The 19,935-nt window shown below is 37.8% G+C and overlaps 1 protein-coding gene across 1 annotated transcript; it reads right to left on the bottom strand.

The window, feature by feature from the left end:
- Positions 1–3,367: 3,367 nt before the first annotated feature.
- Positions 3,368–13,467, bottom strand: AGR3 (anterior gradient 3, protein disulphide isomerase family member). The gene is made up of 8 exons (XM_023920603.2): positions 13,344–13,467; positions 11,249–11,378; positions 9,062–9,125; positions 7,732–7,784; positions 7,013–7,089; positions 6,697–6,760; positions 5,649–5,732; positions 3,368–4,884 (listed from the first exon to the last, which is right to left on the bottom strand). Exons 2-8 carry the CDS (start codon positions 11,352–11,354, stop codon positions 4,835–4,837), a joined length of 498 nt encoding a protein of 165 aa, XP_023776371.1. The 5' UTR covers positions 11,355–11,378; positions 13,344–13,467; the 3' UTR covers positions 3,368–4,834.
- Positions 13,468–19,935: the final 6,468 nt, after the last annotated feature.

The following is a 19,935-nucleotide window of genomic DNA, read 5'->3' as shown; positions in this document are numbered from 1 at the left end:
GCAACCCCAACAACTTATAGGCTTGAAGCAAAAAATCCCTTAGCAGAGCAAGGCTACTTTTCTTTCCATCCTATGCAATATTCCTCTCCATAGGTGTAGCAGTCACTGTTCTCTTCCCTGTGTGTGAACATGAGCAATGAGGCTGGTGGTTTTTATACATCCGTGAACTTGTCTCTCTGCAGCTGGCTGAGTGCTAAATAGCAGGGTGGGTTCTTGTGTGCCAGCCTTTTACAAACAATCACCTGGGGACCTGTAGCCAGGGTGTGCTAAGGAATAACGACTGATACCTCAGAAAGGTAACAGAAGACACAGCAGGTCGTTTTGAAACAGTTTTATGTTCTTACTAAAACAGTAACACGGTCTAAGAACCAACACACTCTGTGTAGAGTGCTGTCTTTTGAGTCTTATAAGACTGAAAAGTTACTGTGTATGGTGTCTTTTCTCCTTCTCACATGTCAGACCTGTACCAAGGGTGACTTGATGAATGTCTGCTGGAGTTGGCATTATAGGGAATTTTCAAACTGCAGTTCTTGATATGGCAATATGAACTAAAAGATGATTCTGTTTATTTGGATTTTTTTTTCTAATTGTACAAAAATAGGGGAAGCAGGAGTTTTTGCATGTCTTTTCTGATTCTAAAGGGATCAGCAAATATCTGATACCTCAAAAGAGAAAACAGTCAGCTGAAATAGATGGACTTTTAGTGACTAGGGGGACAGTTACTTTACAATACACGGTAGCAACTGAAGATGGAAGTGATGAATTGCATTAACGTGTTAAGCAGCAAGGAAAATGAATTAATAGATAGACTTCAAGTTATGTAGATTTTCTGGTGGAAAAGTAAATATTCCTCCCTTTCTATCTGGTGGTTTTGGACTTTTTAATTGCCATGGAGACAATTTATTTCCTTGTGACTTGTACTGTAGATCTCTACATCCATTTGAAAAAAGGAACAAACAAAAGGAAGCAGATCAGTGACTTGGCTGATCCTGTGGAGGACACCTCAGCATCTGGAAATTTCTCTGTGTCAGCCTTTGGCAAGAAAGTGTGTAGTACATGAAACAAGCCTAACTATATCAGTCTTACTCTGCAAGATCAAGTTACTTTTGCATTTTAAGTGCTGATGTGTCCCACAGTCTCTCACCTCCATGGTACACAAAGGTATGGTGCCTTTTCTTTTGTTCTGGTCAGGCGCAAATATTTGCACATGGGAAAATGTTTTAGCTGCACAGACCAATAGATCAGCCATCTGCCTGGAAAAGGGAACGCCTTTCTGGGCTGGGACGGATACACAGGGGAGGATCCTGTTCTGTCAGTTCTCAGATTCCTGAGCTTCACCTCACTGACGTTAAGTCCACGTTTGTTTGTCTGCTCTTGGCCTGATTACACCAGATAAGTCCAGACAGTAAAGCAGAGACGGATATGTGAACAGGTGGCAGTAATTTTGCTTCCCAGATTATGTTGTGTTCATACCAAAGACAAAACTCAGAGAAATCTTTTTGTATGAAACATGGATTTCCACAGCTGATGCTACATTATACCCATGTGAATATTAAGGTCTAAGCACAGAGAATAAAGATTATAAATTCTATTAAAGCACAAAGTCTACACAGACAGGTTTTCTCATCTGCTGGTCCTTATACTATGACTGAATTTATTCTGTGTAAAACAACTTCTGCTCTCACATTGACATTTTCAGTCTTTTATTCTCTTCCTTCAGCTCTAGCCTGGTTGGTTTAGTTCCAGATAACCAAGGAACAAAAGGAAGTTTCCAACTCTTTCCTTAAGAAAGTGGAAAGTAAAGAATATAAATAAAAATCTGCCCACTAATATTGTGAATAAATTTGTGTGGTGTGTAAACAGAAAAGCAGGGAATAAAAGAGGGAGCAGATTATCATGCCATTCATTTAATGGAAAAAGAGGGGAAAGAATCATATTATGTCTGTTATTGAAGAAGTTACAGGCTTCCTATCTTGTCTCAGAGTAATGAGACTTTCATCTGAGATCTGAGTTTCTGTTCCATCAGCAGAAATATTGCCTGGCAAAAGAGTCTTCAAAGAGAAGGCAAAAACGTAGTAGCAGCTCTAAAATTAGGGCTGAGTGTTGAACTAAGTTGTGAATAAAGAAATATGTGCATACAGGGTGTCTTTTACCTGAATATCTAGCTCCACCAAAAGGACTCATTCTGTCTCTAAGAATCTCAAAGATTTAGTCCCATTTCTGAAGCCTATGGCTGGGAACAGATTTCAGCATGGTACTTATGGGGATTTGAGAATGAAAGACAAGAGTGAAATCCCCTTTACTTACTTTGCAAAGATATTTCATCTGACTCAGCATAACTCATATGCCTGTGACATCTCTAGCAAGTGGCTACTCTCTCCTTGAGTGGTTTGTTAAAACTGTTACAAACTTCTGCAGCAGCAAATATACTTCAAGGTCACAGATGGAATCATTATCAATAATACCTTTGGAAATTAATCCAGATTTTCTTCAAATGTTAGAACATTTACTGCAGTGTAAACTTAAAGGCTAGCTTTTGTCTGACAATTAAGTCAGTGATCATGGTGTTGTTCTGGAAATTTGGGGTTTTTTTCTGTTTAATTCACATAGTTTGTTTCCTGTCTGCTGGCTCAATATCAAATGCCAAAAATAAGCAGAACAACAGTAGCCTTCCAGGACTAAGGTTTGAATTACTTGTTTCTTCCACAATTTCGATAAGTGGTAATTCTACCATTTATTTCCTTTTACAGCACTGAGGTGAGACAGGTTATGAAGTTAAGCTTTACTGAGATCTCACCTCAAAAATGTGTGAGGATCAAGAGCCCAGCTGAAGTGCATCTACACAGAGCAAATGGCACGGGCAACAAACAAAAAGAACTGGAAGCCCCTGTGAAGCAGGAAAACTGGTGTAGGATTCCATCCTGGAAACATGGTGGGATGACTGGCACAGCTGCACTGGATGGCTATGAACTCTTCAAAAGGGACCGGCAAGGAAGGGCAGGCCCTGTATGTTAGGGAGTTTTGATTGCCTAGAGCTTGGTGATGGTGATGACAGGGTTGAGTGTCCATGGGCAAGAGCTGGGGGAAGATCACTAAGGCAGGTGTGTGTCCAAAGAAGGGCAATGATACTGGAGCATAATGCTTCATGAGGAGTGGCTGGGGGTACTGGGGTTGTTTAGCCTGGAGAAAAGGAAGATGAATAGCTGTTGTGACTACCCTGGGTCATCTCTGGCAGCTAGTTTGCATTCCTTTCTCCAGAATATCTCTGGAATGCTCAAAAGAGGGTATGACCCCAGACAGGGAAATCTTGCCAAATCTGGAACAGATAAAGACATAAATGAGTAGAGTTCAGCACAAATCAAAGGAATAGGATTTGCTGTTTAATTTTAATGCTAGCATTTTCCCCATAGGTTAAAAACATCATGCTGATTGTAAAGACAGTACATTTCTAATGACTGAAATAATTTTTTTTTCTCTTAGTGTACAGGTCATTTATCTCCAATCCATTGGAATATATGCTTATATTCAAATTTTATGTAATTATTAAAATGCAGATGTGTGCAATAGAAATCACTCATGACATATTAATACTAGGTATTGTGAATTAGCAAAGCTTTTCTGCAGAGATCTTTCTCTCACCTCTTATGTGTTCACAGGCAGAATCACAGCAAGCACAGTGGCACAAACAAATGACACAGGTGCTTTATATATAAAATACATTCTACTACTGGAGGTGAATTGCTGACGACTTTACTCTAACAGAAACTCACATTGCTGGGATAATAAACCATTGCAATTGACTTCAGCTTTTTATTCAAAGCAGGTGTCCACCCTTACATACAGTAATCCTGTGAAAATTTTGCCGAGATTTTGTATGTCCAGATTCCCTCAGTGAGCTGCCACCTTCATGGTGGAATGCTGCAGAAAAGGAGGGAATGACCTGGGATGAGCTTCCCATGACTGAAATGCCATTTAAATGCAAAGAGCTAGGATAACCCTCTCATTTTTCCCATGCCAGAATTTACAAACATCACTTAGCCTCAGGACTGGAGTTCTGGGTCTATCTCCTTCCATCTCTCTTGCTTCACTGTATCTTTATTGGAGCAAAATGTGCAGCTGCCCTTTGATTATTATCACCTCACTGGGACTGCATGCTCAGTCTCTCTGTTTTAAGCAACCACAACAAAAGTCAAAGGATTGTGTACAGAAGAGGGATAAGTCCAGAATGCTGGGGTATGGTTTTTGTTTTGTTTTGCTTAGTTTTTGTTGTGATTTTTTTGTTTGTTTGTGGTTTGTTTTTGGTTTTTTTTTCTATGTAAGCTATTCCAAAATGTATAGCATGAGCATTCCAGTCTGATTTGACAGCAAAGTTTCCTTTACTTTAACAAGAAATGACTGTATAAAGCAGGGGTACATTAACAACTAATAAGCTTCTTGCAGTAGAAGTTAAAATGGAGAGGCAAGATGCAGATATTAACTCATGTAATAAATTGCAAACAGACATTAAAAAAAAAAGTTGCTTGTAACTCCCCTTCAGAAGTCATAGCTGACCTAACAGAGTCATAGTTGGATTGCTAAAATACAGCTCAAATTTGCTGCACTTAAACCCATCATTTTTAGTTATTTAGATAATTAATTTCAAAGTGTTTAATATATTTCTCCTCATGTTTTCCAGATGGGTGCTTTAGTCTTTCTGTCTTTGTTCTCCAAGTTGTACATATACATTTCTTAAATCTGATATACAAAATCTGCTTGATAAAAGCTCAGTTTGCAAGTAGAGACAGAGAGGTGCAGCTTCACCTCGTGGATGTTGTGGTCATTTCACTGTTACTGGTTACAATTCTGTCTGAATGAGGCGTAGTGCTTTCTTCATGTTCTCTATTACTGAAAGAAAAAGAAATAAGAACTGTGAAAATGGATTAGAAGTACATTTGTACAACTGAAAAAAATAAGCAACCTAATTTTATTTAGTAAATTATTCACACTGAAATTGATTTATTATCACACATTTTATTTTAGAGATCTGTATTTTGAAAATTATGTCATTGATACTAAAACAGAAAGTAAGAAATTTCATGAATCAAAATGTTTAACTTAAGGGATTTGAAAAGAATCCTTTCAACTCCCTCATTTCTCAACAGCAAGCCCGGTAATCAGATGTGATGTGTGTATTTGTGGTGAGATACTGCATTGGTGTCAAATAGATGGCATAGAGTAAGAACTGGCTCAACCTGAAAAATCACATTCCTTTCTGAAATGTGGCTGTTAGGGGTAGGGACACAACCACCTGCATTTCTTTACAGATTCCCTCCCACCACTGGCTATTTACATTGTACAGTCGGATACTTTTGAGCATAGTGACTTTCACCATTCTCCATAAAATTGCTCAGATCATGATCCTGAGGGTTCTCACCCATGACCTTTCAATTTTTCTTGCTTGACTAGTCCCAATAAATTCAATGGGACAATGCGTGTGATTGTTTTGCTAGAACAAGTTAGACCATTATAATTTATTGCAAATGCTCTCACACGGTATTTATTCTTTACTTTGAGATCCTAATGGATCCTCCAGCACAAGTGCTCAGGATGGGGGGTATCTGGCTGCTTGCAATGTGAAATGCAGTGTAACAGGGCAAAGGGGCACTTACGGAACATCATGTCCTGCGGTTCGTAAGTGTAAAGCCGGTTGGAGTATCTTCCTGTGATATCAGCTCTTACTGTGAGAGATGGGTCTGAAAAAGTATTTGGGTTAAACACTGCCTTCCATTCCCACAAGAGCTGAGGGTGATGTGGTGGCATTACTTTGGCAGCCCTGTTTCTGATTTCATCAGCACAGCAATTATGAGGCCATTATGCTCTGCTCCAAACAACTGCAGTTTTCTTGGAAAAATCCTCACCAAAAGCTAATTTTTATATTACACAGTTGTTTTTAAATGCTAGGTTACACGTGAACTTAATTTTATTTAAAGAAAAATATCCTGTTTTACAGGTTCTGAGTTTACATCAGAAGAGGTTAATCTGACCAGATGCACACATAGCGCAGGTCATGCCTATCTATGGCAATAAATAGCATGACTTACCTAGACCCTTCAGAATGAAAATCTTCTGATTCCTAATGTTCCCAGAGTGGAAACAAGTTGTTGTGAACCTCTCTTCTCTCAGTTACCCTTCCAAGTTTTTTATTAATTTACTGATAGCTGTAACTACACTGCTGTCTGTCTGAGTGTGGGCTGAACTTTGAATGCCACCACAAAGCTAGCCACTCCAGGCTCCCTGAACAGCCAGCCAGAAGGAACAGACACTCTAGGACATGATTAATTTGGCCATTCCAGCTTTACAATGGAATAAATCCCTAGATGTCACTGGCTATTGATGTATTCTGTGATAATGTCCACTTTATAGCCATCTACATTCAGTCAGATATTTGACATTTTCAGTGAACTTTGTCTTGTAACAGCACTAGCACTGAGAGCAAAAGCCCAGATATTAACAGACTTCTAAACATCTTGCTTTCAAGTCCAAATTAGTACCCTCCAGGACATATCTGTAACCAGAGGAAGTTTACAAGAGTCAAAGTATACAACTGAGGCAGAGAGATTTTCTTTTGGCAAAATGAATCCTTTTGATGTCCCCACAGGATGACAGTGGCATAATTCAGGTATAACAACTTTGACGATACATAAATATTTTACATACCTACAAACATGATTCGAGGCACATATTGTCCATCAGGTGACAGGTTTTTATCTGTGGTTTCATGCTGGTATAAAAATTAAGGCTAGTTGTTAAAACGTTTCTGTAAATTTTGCTGAAATAACACCACCTATGAATAACCTGGTACTAGAAGACAAAACCAAAAAGGTACTACTCGTGTGTGAATACACATGCACAAATGCCTCTACTTAAATAACTAAAATGTCAGATATATTATTGAAAACAACATGAAAAAACAGGACAGAGAAAACACAGACCATGAAATGATACCAGTAAAATATCCCCAAACCCTTCATACCATGAGATTCAGCATAATGAAGTTATTTTGGGCCATTTCCTGTATTTCTTCATTTTCTGCGAAAGCTTTCTTCAGTGCTAGAAAAGACAGGATCACTTTGAAATCCATCTCAAACGCTGCCCTTCTGTCTGTGCTTGGGACCACATTGGCCAGAGACTGGGCCACATTGTTCCTGTCTGCTGAGTCACATTCCTGAGGAGACACTTAAGGGCTCTATCACTGCTTTTGGGGGCTTTTTGGCCTATGGCACTACAACCTCTGGCTATGAAAATGGAAGCTCTCTTCAGTTATTTATGAAGCCTGTTGTCTCAATGGATACCATGTCCTGGCTTGACAAAAGTGCATTATTCTCAGAAAATTCTTGTTAGTTCAATTTCAGCAGTCCTGTCTTTGCCTCCTTCTTCAGTTACCATTTCAGGAGGGCTAAACAATATTAAATTTGTTCAATGAGTCAGTAGCCAATTTGTGCCCTTTAATTTAGACTGAGTGCTGCATTTGGAATAGCAGTACAGCAGCAGTGAGAATTTTTCATATTCTTTATTGCATATTTTCATAATGGAGTTTTTGTAAATAATGGTAATAAATTTTTCAATTTTCAGCTACATTTTCATTTACCTCTTTCTCTGAAAAATTTTCAGTAAGTGCAATGTAAATATATAGATAGGTTCAGTTTCTTATAAAAATATTCACAGGATTTTAACACAAAAAATCAAAATTACCTTGGCAGTATTGACAGTCTTCCAAATGATGAATTACCATCAGCGGCTTGTTACTTTATTAATAATAATAAAAGATGTAGTTAAGTCATTTGACATGTATTCAGATGGGTGATTTTACAAGCAGACTGAAAATGGCAAATTGTATTTAATCTTATGTTAACCCACAGTAAAACCAGAAAGACATTCTATAAAATATTACAGAAATTTCTGAGCAAGGGAAAAGAGCATAAACACTTCATAAAGGAAGAAATAGAGAAACAGAGTTTCTACATCTAAATAGGCTGTCTATAGTAAGAGATTCTAGAAGAAAGAAACAACAGACCCACCATAATTTCATTTCCAGATAGTAAGTAATTAGACAAAGTAGGTATTTAATGTTGCTTAGGTGTGAATTTGCCCAGGATTAAGAAAATAAAAGTAATATATATGAACTGGAATAAAATAGATTTTATAAGATTGAATTTAACATCAAATATTTTCCATGAAAAGTTACTTGTGTTTTAAGCTTTCTTGAACATGTATATAGTATATTACCTCTTTCCTGTAAATAGTTTGACAAAGTTTTAAAATTTTATATTTTGGATGTCAAAACATAAATTCTGTGCATTTTCTCCCACATTCTTTTAAACTATATTTACTGTTCAGCAGGTCAGTTACTAATGCTTGGTCTGCTTTCAATGTCAGGAGTTGATTTCTAACCATTTTCACATAGGGTACATGAAATTGCCTTGTGTTTTACAAATAATTTGCCTTCAATTTAATAATTTGCCTTCAATAGTTCATGCTACACTATTGTGATCTACAATGACCTGTAAAAGATATTTAAATAGGTATTGTTATGAATTCTCAAATATATTTGCAGCTGAGTCTCAGAGAAGACTGAGTTTGGAACTTCTATTTCTATCAAGATAGTGAGAAAATATACCATGAACATATTCCAGCTAATAAAGTGTTGGGGGGAACATCAAAGGCAGTAGATCATCATGCAAAAGTAAATGTAACAGATTTCAAGGAAGTGATCAGCAGTACATGATATTAAAACACAATAGATGTAGTTAAAAAAATTATGGTATCTATTTATGACTGATAATTAAAATGACAACACCTCTTTTGTGGCAAAGAAATGACAGCATTACATTATTGGCCCATGATGTTTCTTCAGAGTCATAAGAGTCCTACAAGTCTTTTTGTTTATAGACAGAGTCTGTTTTATTTAGCTGGGTGGCCTGCAGATCAGCTCTCATGGTGTTTCTCTGTTCTGTCTCATTATTGTATATTCCAGAAAGACAGTATAACAACTTTGTCTTCATACTAATTTTTAATCTCTTACCTTTTCTTTGCCTGATAAAGCCCTTCTTCATAAGTCTGTACCCAAGTAATTTCATCTCCCCACCCTAGAAATAAAATAGAAGGACTAGCTTCTGGCCAGGCAAGAAACTCATAACAAATTCAGTTTTTTATCTTTTTTCTTTTATCTTTACATCTATCAGCTTCTGTATACAAATAAATTTGGAGTTTTTAGTCAAAGGTTCTCTAACATTGTGGATATGCTAATTTCACATCTCCTGATAGGTACACTAAAATGTTAAAAAACCTCAACCATACAACCTAATGCCCCCAAAAATCACAGCTGGTTGCATATTCAGTTCAAGTCCTTTGATAGACTTGTTAGTTATCTTTCTAAATCCTCAGAGGTCCCTAAATCAGCCCCCAAGTCCTTTGTATTTTCATATTGTCTGCTCAGTATTTCATGTAGACTCTGGGACTTAAAGAGAAGCTGGCATATAATGAGAGAAAAATAAAATATGACAGCTCAGATAAGATCAGCTTGAATATGAATGTCATTGAAATAGTCTTGGAGTATCGAAATAACTCCAAAATCACTTCAATCCCTGAAGTTGCAGGCCCCTCATTTAATTAAATAATCCAGAAAAGGAATGTCTGTTAAATAAAAATCTCTACTGAAACAAATCCTAACAAACATCAGCTGCATAGCTCATCTGTAGCTGGGAATATGCAAACCTCAAAAATCAGATTGTTGACTTGGTTTTGTGCCTTCAGGTCCCAAGGAGGCAACCCTTGCACAGCAGAACCTGCATCCTAGGCAGTGTTACTCCATTCATGAGAACTCTCATGGGAATTGTAGAACAATTTCTGGACCTGGACCAGGTTATAGTTCTGTTTCTTCTGTGCTGTCTGGACAGTGCTTGGACCAACCCAGATTTGCTGTTGGACTTCTCACAGGACAATTGCTTGTGATGCTCCAAGGTCATGTCTGCTTTCAGTACACAGGTCTGTCTGGCTGATGCTGACCAGTGCCTTCCCAGCCCTGGATCTGGCATCCCAATAGGCCTGAAGTCAGCATTAGAAAAGCTACATCTGTTTTCTGTGACTGCTTTGTAGTTAGCTTGCTTTTGGTTTTGTTTTTTTTCCCAAAACAGACATAATATAAACGATTTTGTTATCTTTTTTTTTGTCCATTTAGGCTTACTGGGATAAAATAAATCCTGATCAAGGCAAACTGGGAAATAAATCCCGAACTGATAATAATATTTTCCCAGGGTTTCTGCTTACAAAAAGTGTTCTGAAGTTTCTCTTAGGCTAGTCCAGGTGGTCCATGATTTTGTCAAGTTGTCTCTGAGCTATTAGGCTAAATGGAACCTCTGAGAGATGTGCAACTTTGCCAGGATAGGGAAAATTCAGAGGTGAGCTGTGGGATCTGCAGGCTTTGTACAGCCTACAGAAGAGGTTAGGAAGGGAAATGGAGATTTTTTTATTTTTTTTTTTCTTGATTAGTCCCAAAAGGAGAAGAAAGATGGGGAAGGGAAAAAGCTTGCTAAGTTATTTTTCTGCTTGTATTTCTAAGGATTGATCAGATATAAATAAATTAAAACAGGATCTTAATTTCTAACATTATTTAACAATTTAACAAGTTGAAAATGATGCACCACAGGGAAATGAATTACACACAGTCATGCTTTGCAGTGGACATCTGAAGAAAAGCAAAAAAAAAGTGCAGAAAACCCCACCAGTGGTTCAAACCGTTCTGTGTACAAAAATAAGTCTGTAGAAAATTTTTTCCATAGCAATTGATGTTATGATAGATTGCAATAATAAAACAGATTTCAAACAGTCAATGAAAGAATATTTTTTCACTGATAGTCCTACATGTACATCTTGATTTGAGAGACTCAGGTTAGGTTATTTGCTTCTGTTAGATCACTGTGAGTTATATGAATTTATGCAGGTTATATGAGGCCCTCAGTTGTATCCTTAAGAAAAAACTGATGGAGTCAAATGATGTGAAATTAGAACATGTATTAATTAGAACATCACTTAACACTAAAGAAAACACACCTCAGTAAGTATATATATGCATTCTATGTATGTTTTATAAACATACATGTGTGTGCATATGTACAGATACACATTCTATACATCTACATTCAAAATAAAAGTATTTGCTGGTCTATATGGTGGGGTAAGGAGGCAACTACATTTAGTGAACTTACAATACCTCTTGATAGTGTCTGAGGTGCTCTTTTTTCCTTTTTAATTGCCATTGCAAGGTTGGAAGTGACTGCAATTAGCAGGAGGGACAAGGCCAAGGTAGAATGGAGCATTATTTCCCTTCCAATGCAAGGAAACTGGAAAACAAAGAAACTTCAGAAGCTTTAGTCACATGGATTTGTCACATGGTTCAGAGTAGATCAATATGTTAGTGGCATCTTAACAATCTGTACTTCAGAGACACTTTTGGTTATTTTTGGACATGCTTGCCTTTGTGAGGAAAATACAAACTGGAGGTGTTTAATTTTACTGTGCAATGCTACTTTCAGCAGTAAAAATTAGTCTGCAGGGTACTGTTCTCATGTGATTCTCATGAACAGTTTTGTGATACTTGATGACAACAATTTCAAGACACTGCTCCAGGCTTTTTAATTTCAGTGAAACATAACAGCATGGGGTTTTTACTTCTTTTTATGCTGGAGTTTTTTTGTCAAAAGATGTCTCATAATATGCTACTTAATTAAGTAGAAAGATTGGCAAGTATTTGCTCTGAGTATAATATTCTTTAAATGTCAAATCCATCCAAAATGTTGAAATTGCAGTAATTTTTTAAGTCTCCATTAAAATTTTTCCCATTCTTCATCTTTTACACTGAATTTCAACACAACTCTTAGTGAATAAAACAATTCATCTGTGTTTCTGTCTGGTTCAGTAGTCTCTTCCTCACCAAGATCATTATAAGAAATTCAGTAACTGCTGACCTTGATAAAAGTCAGAGAACAAAAGCAAGGGTTGAGAAAAAGCGTTACAAAACCAAATTGCTTTTAATTGATAAGTCTACTTGCTGCCAGTACAATCACTTTTAGGCATTAAAGATCTGATATTCAGGTGGATATCAGATAGTTTCAACTGAGTTAAAAAATGTAATGCATGTAGGCCAGGATACCACCCAGTCATCTTGCTGGAAATTCCACTTTTCAGAGGCTGAGCTTTAGGAGCTACCAGGATGCCTCACTGAGAAATTATTTCAACTTAAATAAAAAAACCCCACACCAAAGGAACAGTAATAACAATGACCCTTCAAGATATATATTTTATATATCAATATTTATATTTTACATAATATATTTATTATAAATATATTAATACATAATGGCTCAACATATTATAATTATTACTAATTTAAAGATAATTTAGTTAATTTAATATAAAATTAGATTATTACAATTTAATAATAAATAAATCAGTCATTGAATTAATTAATTAATTAAAGTTATAATAGTTAATTAACTTATTAAATAATATATTTTAACAATAACTTAATATAATTTAATATAGTAATTAAATTATTACAATATAATACATTAAATTATATTTATATATTTTATATAAATATATATATTTATAGTGATAAAGAAAATCTCTACTTGTATTTATAATTTACATTAGTATGGTATTGCAACCCTGAGCACTTGCAAAAGAAAATGCTTCATACTTTTTAGGACCGAGAGGTATGAGAAGTACTGTTTTAATAGATCTTTTCTTATCACAGAATCACTGTTAGCAGTTAAATCTCTTGTGAACAAATTAAAATCCATTTCTAATAACTGGCAATCTGAATTACAGAAATTCATCGTATTCAGGTGGCTGGAGAAAAAGTTGTACATTAAAATATGCAAGAGCTAGGAAAAAAAGGAATTGTCATTTTATAGTAAGAAATAGTCTTTCATGGTGCATTCATAAAAAAATAAATCAAAGTGTTAATCTCTTTAAATCACATGTAAAACATCTGAAGCTTAATAATTCATTATTATTCCAGTGAAAATCAAGAGGGCTTTGGAAATGCAGCTGCAGGCAGTTTAAATTTAATATTCCGTATTTTTGATGCTACATGATCCAATGTTATTTAATTGATTCAGAGGAAAAAAGGACAGCCAACACCACATATATTGCCTTCAATTCCCTGCCAGAACAAACATTTGCTAGCTAATCTCTATGCATCTATCATTTGTCTTTTTGTATAACTAGCCTTGTAAGGCATTTGTGAACCAAACCTCATTGCTTTACTAAAGGAGAGTTAAGAATGAGAAATACATGCTCACCAGCAGCGGCCAATTCTCCTGATTGAAGGTCCTTTTTCTGGAATTTGTTAGCTAAAAGTCAGTGATTTAAGCACAGAACACCTGAGCTGCCCAGGTCTCTGTGTAGCAACAACAGCACATTCACCTGGGAAAAAATGAGAGGAACCTTTGAGTTGAAAACCAAAATAATGTGTTTCCACCCTCCCCCTTCCTTTTCTGCCATGCCTCCAACTTTCTCTCTTGCAAGTTCCCATGCTTGTACACTGAATCCTTGCATTTCTCTTCATCTTGGCTTGTATCAGGTGTCTTGTATGAGGAATGGAAATAAATAGTGGCTTGTGTGTGTCTGCTACTTCCCCCCTCAAACAGTTTGAGTCTGGCTTATGTCCAGTGAAAAAAGAAACCACTGATGAAAGCTGGAACTGGAGGTGCTTTTGTTCCCAGAGAATGGCAGAGTTCACTGGTGCTTGAAGATAGGAATGAACCTAATAGGAAGACACAAGGGTTACTTTGTGTAGAGAAGTGTAATTAACAAATAAAGCAAACTTTATTTTTTTTTAGAGGGATATAAAATTATTTATTTAAAAACTATGGTTTAAACTACCTGATTATTGCTCCTGGGAGTTGTAGTTTAAAAATATCTACTTTTTTGGACATGATGCTTGATATAATTTTACTAAACTTGATGAATACAAGCAAAGTCCTTTATTCATCACCTTTGCACAAAGAAGGAATGAACTGGATCACCTTTTTCCTTCTCCTTGAATAGTTTTTGCAGGGGAATTAGAAGCAATCCTCTTTTGCTTCTTCTTACATGTATTTGTTTATATGGACTGTATGATTACATTTCTTAGAAATATTGAATTTTTCCAAAGTTATGGAAGTAATTTTGAGATATCGTGTTCTGAAGCTCTGAGGTATTGTGCTTTTCATGGCATAGGTTTATTATTGTAAGGTGTAAAGGGGTAGACATTCAATCAAATAGACTGAAATTAGTGCTGAGCTACCTGCAAGTTCCCTTTAGCAGGATCATGTTCAGCAATTTGACTCTATTTTTGAAGGTCAGAATTTCAGCCTTTGTCAATTTCGCCAGAGGGGTTGGCAGCCCTGGTCAAAAAGATGTTGTTAAGGTTTAATGCTGAAAGAAAATGACCGTGATAATTTATGAAACCAAGCTGGATGCCTTCAGTATTCCTATTCAGTGACTGCTTGCTAAGTGGTTCTTACCAGCTGCCTGTCCTTGATTTCTTCTGCATGTGTTCAGCATCCTCACACGAACGGAGTGTGAAGCCAGAGCTCCATCCCAGGCACAATCTGTGCTGCCTGGCAGTCAAACCACTGACCTGTGCAGCAGCAGTTACCAGCCAAATATTCAATCTCTGCAGTGTACAGCACACACTTCTGCTCTCACTCATTGAACTGGTGTGTGCTCCCACTCATTGAGCTCGGCCAGCTTAGTCTCCAGGGTAATGGTGGTGGAAAGTCTTTCCATTTTTCTCCTCTGCTCTAAAGATTAGTTTTGGAGATATAACTATGGGTTTACTGTGCATACACTGTTATATCTAAGTCAAAATTAGAAAATGTAATAACCATCTAAAAGTAGGGCAGAATAAGGCAGCATTGAAGTTTGTGAAAAAGACAGACTTCTAGAGAGAGAATGATGTTTCAGTATAACTGGCACTCGGAATCCCAAGCTGCTGCTTTTGTGTGAGTCATGCAGCAGCTGATCTAGGTAAGTATTCATATGTGTAGCCTATCTATGATAAGTGAAACTGACTTGTAAATTTTGCTTTACAGAATGCTGCGCTAATGAGGTTGCTGATGAAGTTCTTACTCTCTCCAACTCTGCCTTAGCTTCTCTGTGAGCAAGGGATGAGATCACAGCTCCTGTGACAGCTGCGATTCAGCATCATTCCTGCAACCTCTATTGGCAATTCTGCCAAAGATTTTTACATGTGATGAGTGTGCCTCTGCAAATCAATGCACAACTAATTAGGAGATCACAAAGAGAGGTCAGTGTGTGGCCTGGAGGGGGAAGATGCACCACCACAAATGCCAAAACAAATTTTACATTAAACAATATGAGAAAACTTTGCAGAACACGTATTTTCATGGGTGGGAGGTAATTCTGGTTCCTAACACAGGTATTTGGTGTGGACTGAGTCTGGACCTCAGTGCACATTCACACAGCACACAGTAACAGAGAAGAGAACTACTCTTAGGGTGCTGATCATTAGCTTTCACTGCCAAACAGTAAAAGAAATAAGTGGAAAAACCCTGCAAATATCCATTTGGCTTAGGTCTTGACTGACAGCCAAAAATTAATTTCTGGATAATTTCAATAAAGTAATTTAAGGAAATCTAGATATGACATGGTGGTTTGTTTCTGTGTGTGTGTCTTTCGAAACAGTCATAATTGTGGAAATAATTCTTACTGGTATTACAAGCTGATTCACAGCAGATGTACTTTTCTCCCCACCCCCTCCCCTAAAAGCAGAGCTCTAGGTACTGCTCCAGTGAACAAACTACTCCAGTGTTATCTGCATGCCAGTTGTTTGCTTTTGCTTGACCATTGCACCTTTTTAGCTTTGTATTCCTGTAAAGAAATTGTTATGGAACATAAGGACAATAATATAACTGGAAAAGGATTTATTGAATTAGTTTCTACAGTGGTTTGTACTGGCTGCAAACAGTGTTCTCTGCTTCTCAGGCCAATGTCCATGTTTTCACTTCCATGCCTCCAACTTCTTCCAGTACTGCCACCTCCAACCCCTCCAAGGTTTTCTCTGCATTTTTTGGAAACAGGTCCCTCCATCCTTAAATTGCCCTGTGCTGCAGCCCCTGGAAAACTTGGTTCCAGGCTTCATTGACACCTCACTCTCCGCTGCTCTGCAGCTCTGTGCCTCCATGAGTCACTACCGTCTATTGGCTCCCACTTCTCAACAAGATTATTTTCCTGCCCTCTAGGCTTCTCAGATTTCCCAGAACTTTTTATAGATACAAAGCTTTGAAGACTGTAGGGGGAAAAAAGTAATTTATTATTTTTCATGAATTTTGCTGAGATTTACGGAATAAATGTGTTTTGGTAAATAAAAGGAAACCAGCACTAGATGTTGTTGGCTCCTTCCTTCACTCCAAAAGTACAAACTGTGCTGGGCTGTTTATTTAATGCTGCGAGAGCCCTGGCAGGCAGGACCTGCCCTTCTACCAGCAGATCTTTCTCTCACAGTGTGGTTCTAACCATGCCAGAGGATGCCTGGGAAGGTGCTCTGGCCTCCCAAGCTGCTGGCACACCCCAGAGCACACACTGCCAGCCCAGAACAGGGGTACGGCGCACTCCGTGCCCGTGGGTCTTCCCCAAGGCTTTGCTGGACCTGGGCTGGCATGAGGACCTGCAGAAGGTCCCTGTCCTGCTCCCTTCCAGCTCCTTCTTGCTGCGCTCTGGGCAGCTCTGGGCTGCTGTGCCTGAGCATCTCAGGCATGGCAGGGAACAGGGGGGCAGCACTGCTGGGCACAGGCATCCCTGTGCTGTGTTGGGGCACAAACACTGACAGCTCCGCACTGGCCGCTCTCAGACAGCGAATTAACAACCACACACACGTCAGGGAACCACGCTGGACCGTGGTAGCTGAGCTTTCTGGTCAGGGACACGTTTCTCTATTTTCAATATTGCTCCTTCAGCTGTGAACAAACACTGTCCTCAAAGTGTATGCCACTTTACAGAGCTTAAAACCTATACAAAAATTGTGTTTGAGGACTACCTGAATAGACTATGATATCTTTAGAAATAATAAACTAAGAAGCCTTATTGAAATCATGAGTTGAGAAAATATCTAGAATTTATTTTGCTGTGAAAGTCACAATTATAATTTTTTATTTATTTTATTTTTTTCTTTGATACTCACCCTGTCTTGTGGAGGTGTATTTCCAAAAGCTGTTTAAATGGGGTTAAAGAGTTCCTCCATAACTCTTTGAGGAACCCAAAGTAATTTGCTATTTGACCTGACTTTATTTGAGTTTCTGGATGATGTGATGTGGTGCTTGGATTCAGTAAATGACATACTGAAGGAAATGGTATGTAAGTATGACTGTAGTTGAAGGACTCGGGTGGGATTTCTCTAGTGTAAATATGATCTTTTAATATTTATAGGTATGCAATCCATTTAAGTTTATCCATGTGGTCCACATGACAAAAATTTGATCATTACCAGTGCCTCTAGTTGGCAGTGTTGCATTACTAATAGCAAATGGACAAATCTTTCTACTTCAACTTTGCTGTATTCCAGTGATAAATTCAGAATACAGATAATTCAAATATAAAAACGTCTGCACATAAAAAAATTCACAAAGTTTGAAAAAAATAATTAAAAATCAATTTTGAAAAAATCAGAATGCTTTAATTTGTTATTATTATTTTAATATATGTGCTCATAAAGTAATTTGAGAGGTGACAGGGGTAGAAACCCAGACCAGATTTTAAGGAAGAGAGCCAGGAAATTCAGCATGTGTTTTGGAAGAGATTGAGAGCTCAGAAATATTCAATGAAACTTTCTGACTGCCACAAGAAATGAAAAGCGGCTGCATTTCCCTGCAGTCAGAGTGTCCCAATAAAGACTTCACAAGCAAGAATGCTCTCCAGAAACACATTGGACTACTTTGCTGCAGCTGTGAGAGTGAGTCAACCAGGCCTCTGTTGAAAGAAATCCTCTTGTTGCAATGTTTTTGCAATGTTTTCCTGCAGTGACATCACTATATCTGCTTTAAAATGTAATGCCATCTAAAAAGGAAAGACACTGTGTGCTGCAAAATGAGTGTTTACAGGATCTTTCAGCATTTCAGCTTTCTGTGCAGGTATTCCTCTTACCATATTAAGGGATTTATTCCAGGGCTCACTTCCTTGAAGGACTGACGCAAGAGGGCATGAGAGCAACGCAGTATCTCTCAGCTTTTGTCTCCTGTTATACTCTCTGTTCTTTGGCCAAACCTTGATCCTGCAAGTTTCTGAGTCCTTGGTCCCATTCCAGCACAGCAGTCGATACATATTGAACTTTAGGCACATTAGCAACCCCACTGATGTCCGTAGGGCCACTCATATGCTTAGAGTTAGGCGTGTTCTTGAGTGTCTCTGCTGGATCAGAGAGTATGGGGCTGAGGTCTTTGGCAAGTGTCCAGGCAGATTTCTCCTGAAGCTTCCAGACAAGCCTCTCTTCTGATGTGGAGCTGTCATGGTGCAGTAATGTTTATCTCCGGCAGCCGCTTGCTAAAAAAGGGCTCTGGTAGATCATTCCTCCCTGCCTGAGCAGACCATGCTGCTTTAGCCACAGAAAAGCTTCAGCTTTGGCCATCTCAATGCAGAACTGCTCACCTGAGCAGCTTGTACAGCTGCAGCCTGAGGTGCCTGCATTAACCCCTTTGGTGGTGCTCAGCCTTTCCCCTAAAGCTGAGCCCATTCACTGCAATCCAGACAGATATTTTTTATATTCAGTGTTATATATTTATCTTTATATTTATTTTTATATTTATTCATATATTTAGTGTATTCAGAAAACTTGAATAATAGTATTTATAAAACCCAAAGCAAACAAAAACTTTATGTCTTGCTATGGCCTCCTGATTCTACAATTCTTGTCTCAGAAGCAAGATGAAATTAGCATTACCTAACTGAAAACAATTTCACTTTGAGTGGCAAAGGTGGAGATGGCAGCCATGTAAAAATACATGGGAGTGTCTTGAAGTGCTGACAGGTATCCCAGGTCTTGCTTTTCTTTTTTCCCATGGGCATTAAAAACTGGTAATTATCACAGTATGGCTTCCACTGAGTAACTGTTTGCTTTTACTGTGAAATACATTTTTAGCCTGGCCAAGCATAACCTTTTGCTATTTTGTTGTTACATTTATAGCTCACATAATTGATGCAGAAAAAAATTTAGCTTCAGATCATCTTCTAGCTACAGTATTTTCTTGCTGTTGCTTTTTTAAGGCCAAGGAATAATAGAAGACAGACAGAAACATAGGACTGAGTCATCAAGTGCTGCCCTCCACTCCTGGAGGCAGCCACATCATAATATCCTGCTTATATATGCATTAAAATGACTTAGGAATTTTGCCATTCTTCTTTCTCAAGCCTGCTTTTGAAACTCATTCCTTTGGAGAAACTCTGATTTAACTAGCCAGAACTTACACTTGGCAACTTCTGATCAAGGCTTATTTTGCCTGCATTGCCCCAAAAGCTGCTTCTCTCTGTCACTCTTGTTCTCAAGTATATCTTCAGGGAAATCATATCTCAGCTTAATCTTTTCTCTTTTGGATGGAACCAAGCGAGGATTTTGAGTTTCTTCATTTACCGTGTCTAGTTGCCCTTTTCTGCACCTATTCTAGCAGGAGTTCAGAATTCCTGAACAGAGGTGTTCCATTATGTTACAGATATGGCCCTATGTGGGACTGTGCCACTGCTGTCTCTCTGAAAATATGTTGTCCTACTTCTCAAGTCACATTTGCCTCTCTTAAAGCCTTTTTATATACTAGTTACTAATGATCGATCTTAATGTGGTCTATCCTATGACCAATGATGATTACAATCACATCTTTTTTCTTCCAGAGTTTTTTCCAATTG

Source organism: Cyanistes caeruleus, chromosome 1 (assembly GCF_971803275.1).
Source record: "Cyanistes caeruleus chromosome 1, bCyaCae1.hap1.1, whole genome shotgun sequence".
In the NCBI taxonomy this organism is placed as follows: Eukaryota; Metazoa; Chordata; class Aves; order Passeriformes; family Paridae; genus Cyanistes; species Cyanistes caeruleus.
Note: the sequence above shows the minus strand (reverse complement) of the source record. Positions and strands in the feature narration are given on the sequence as shown.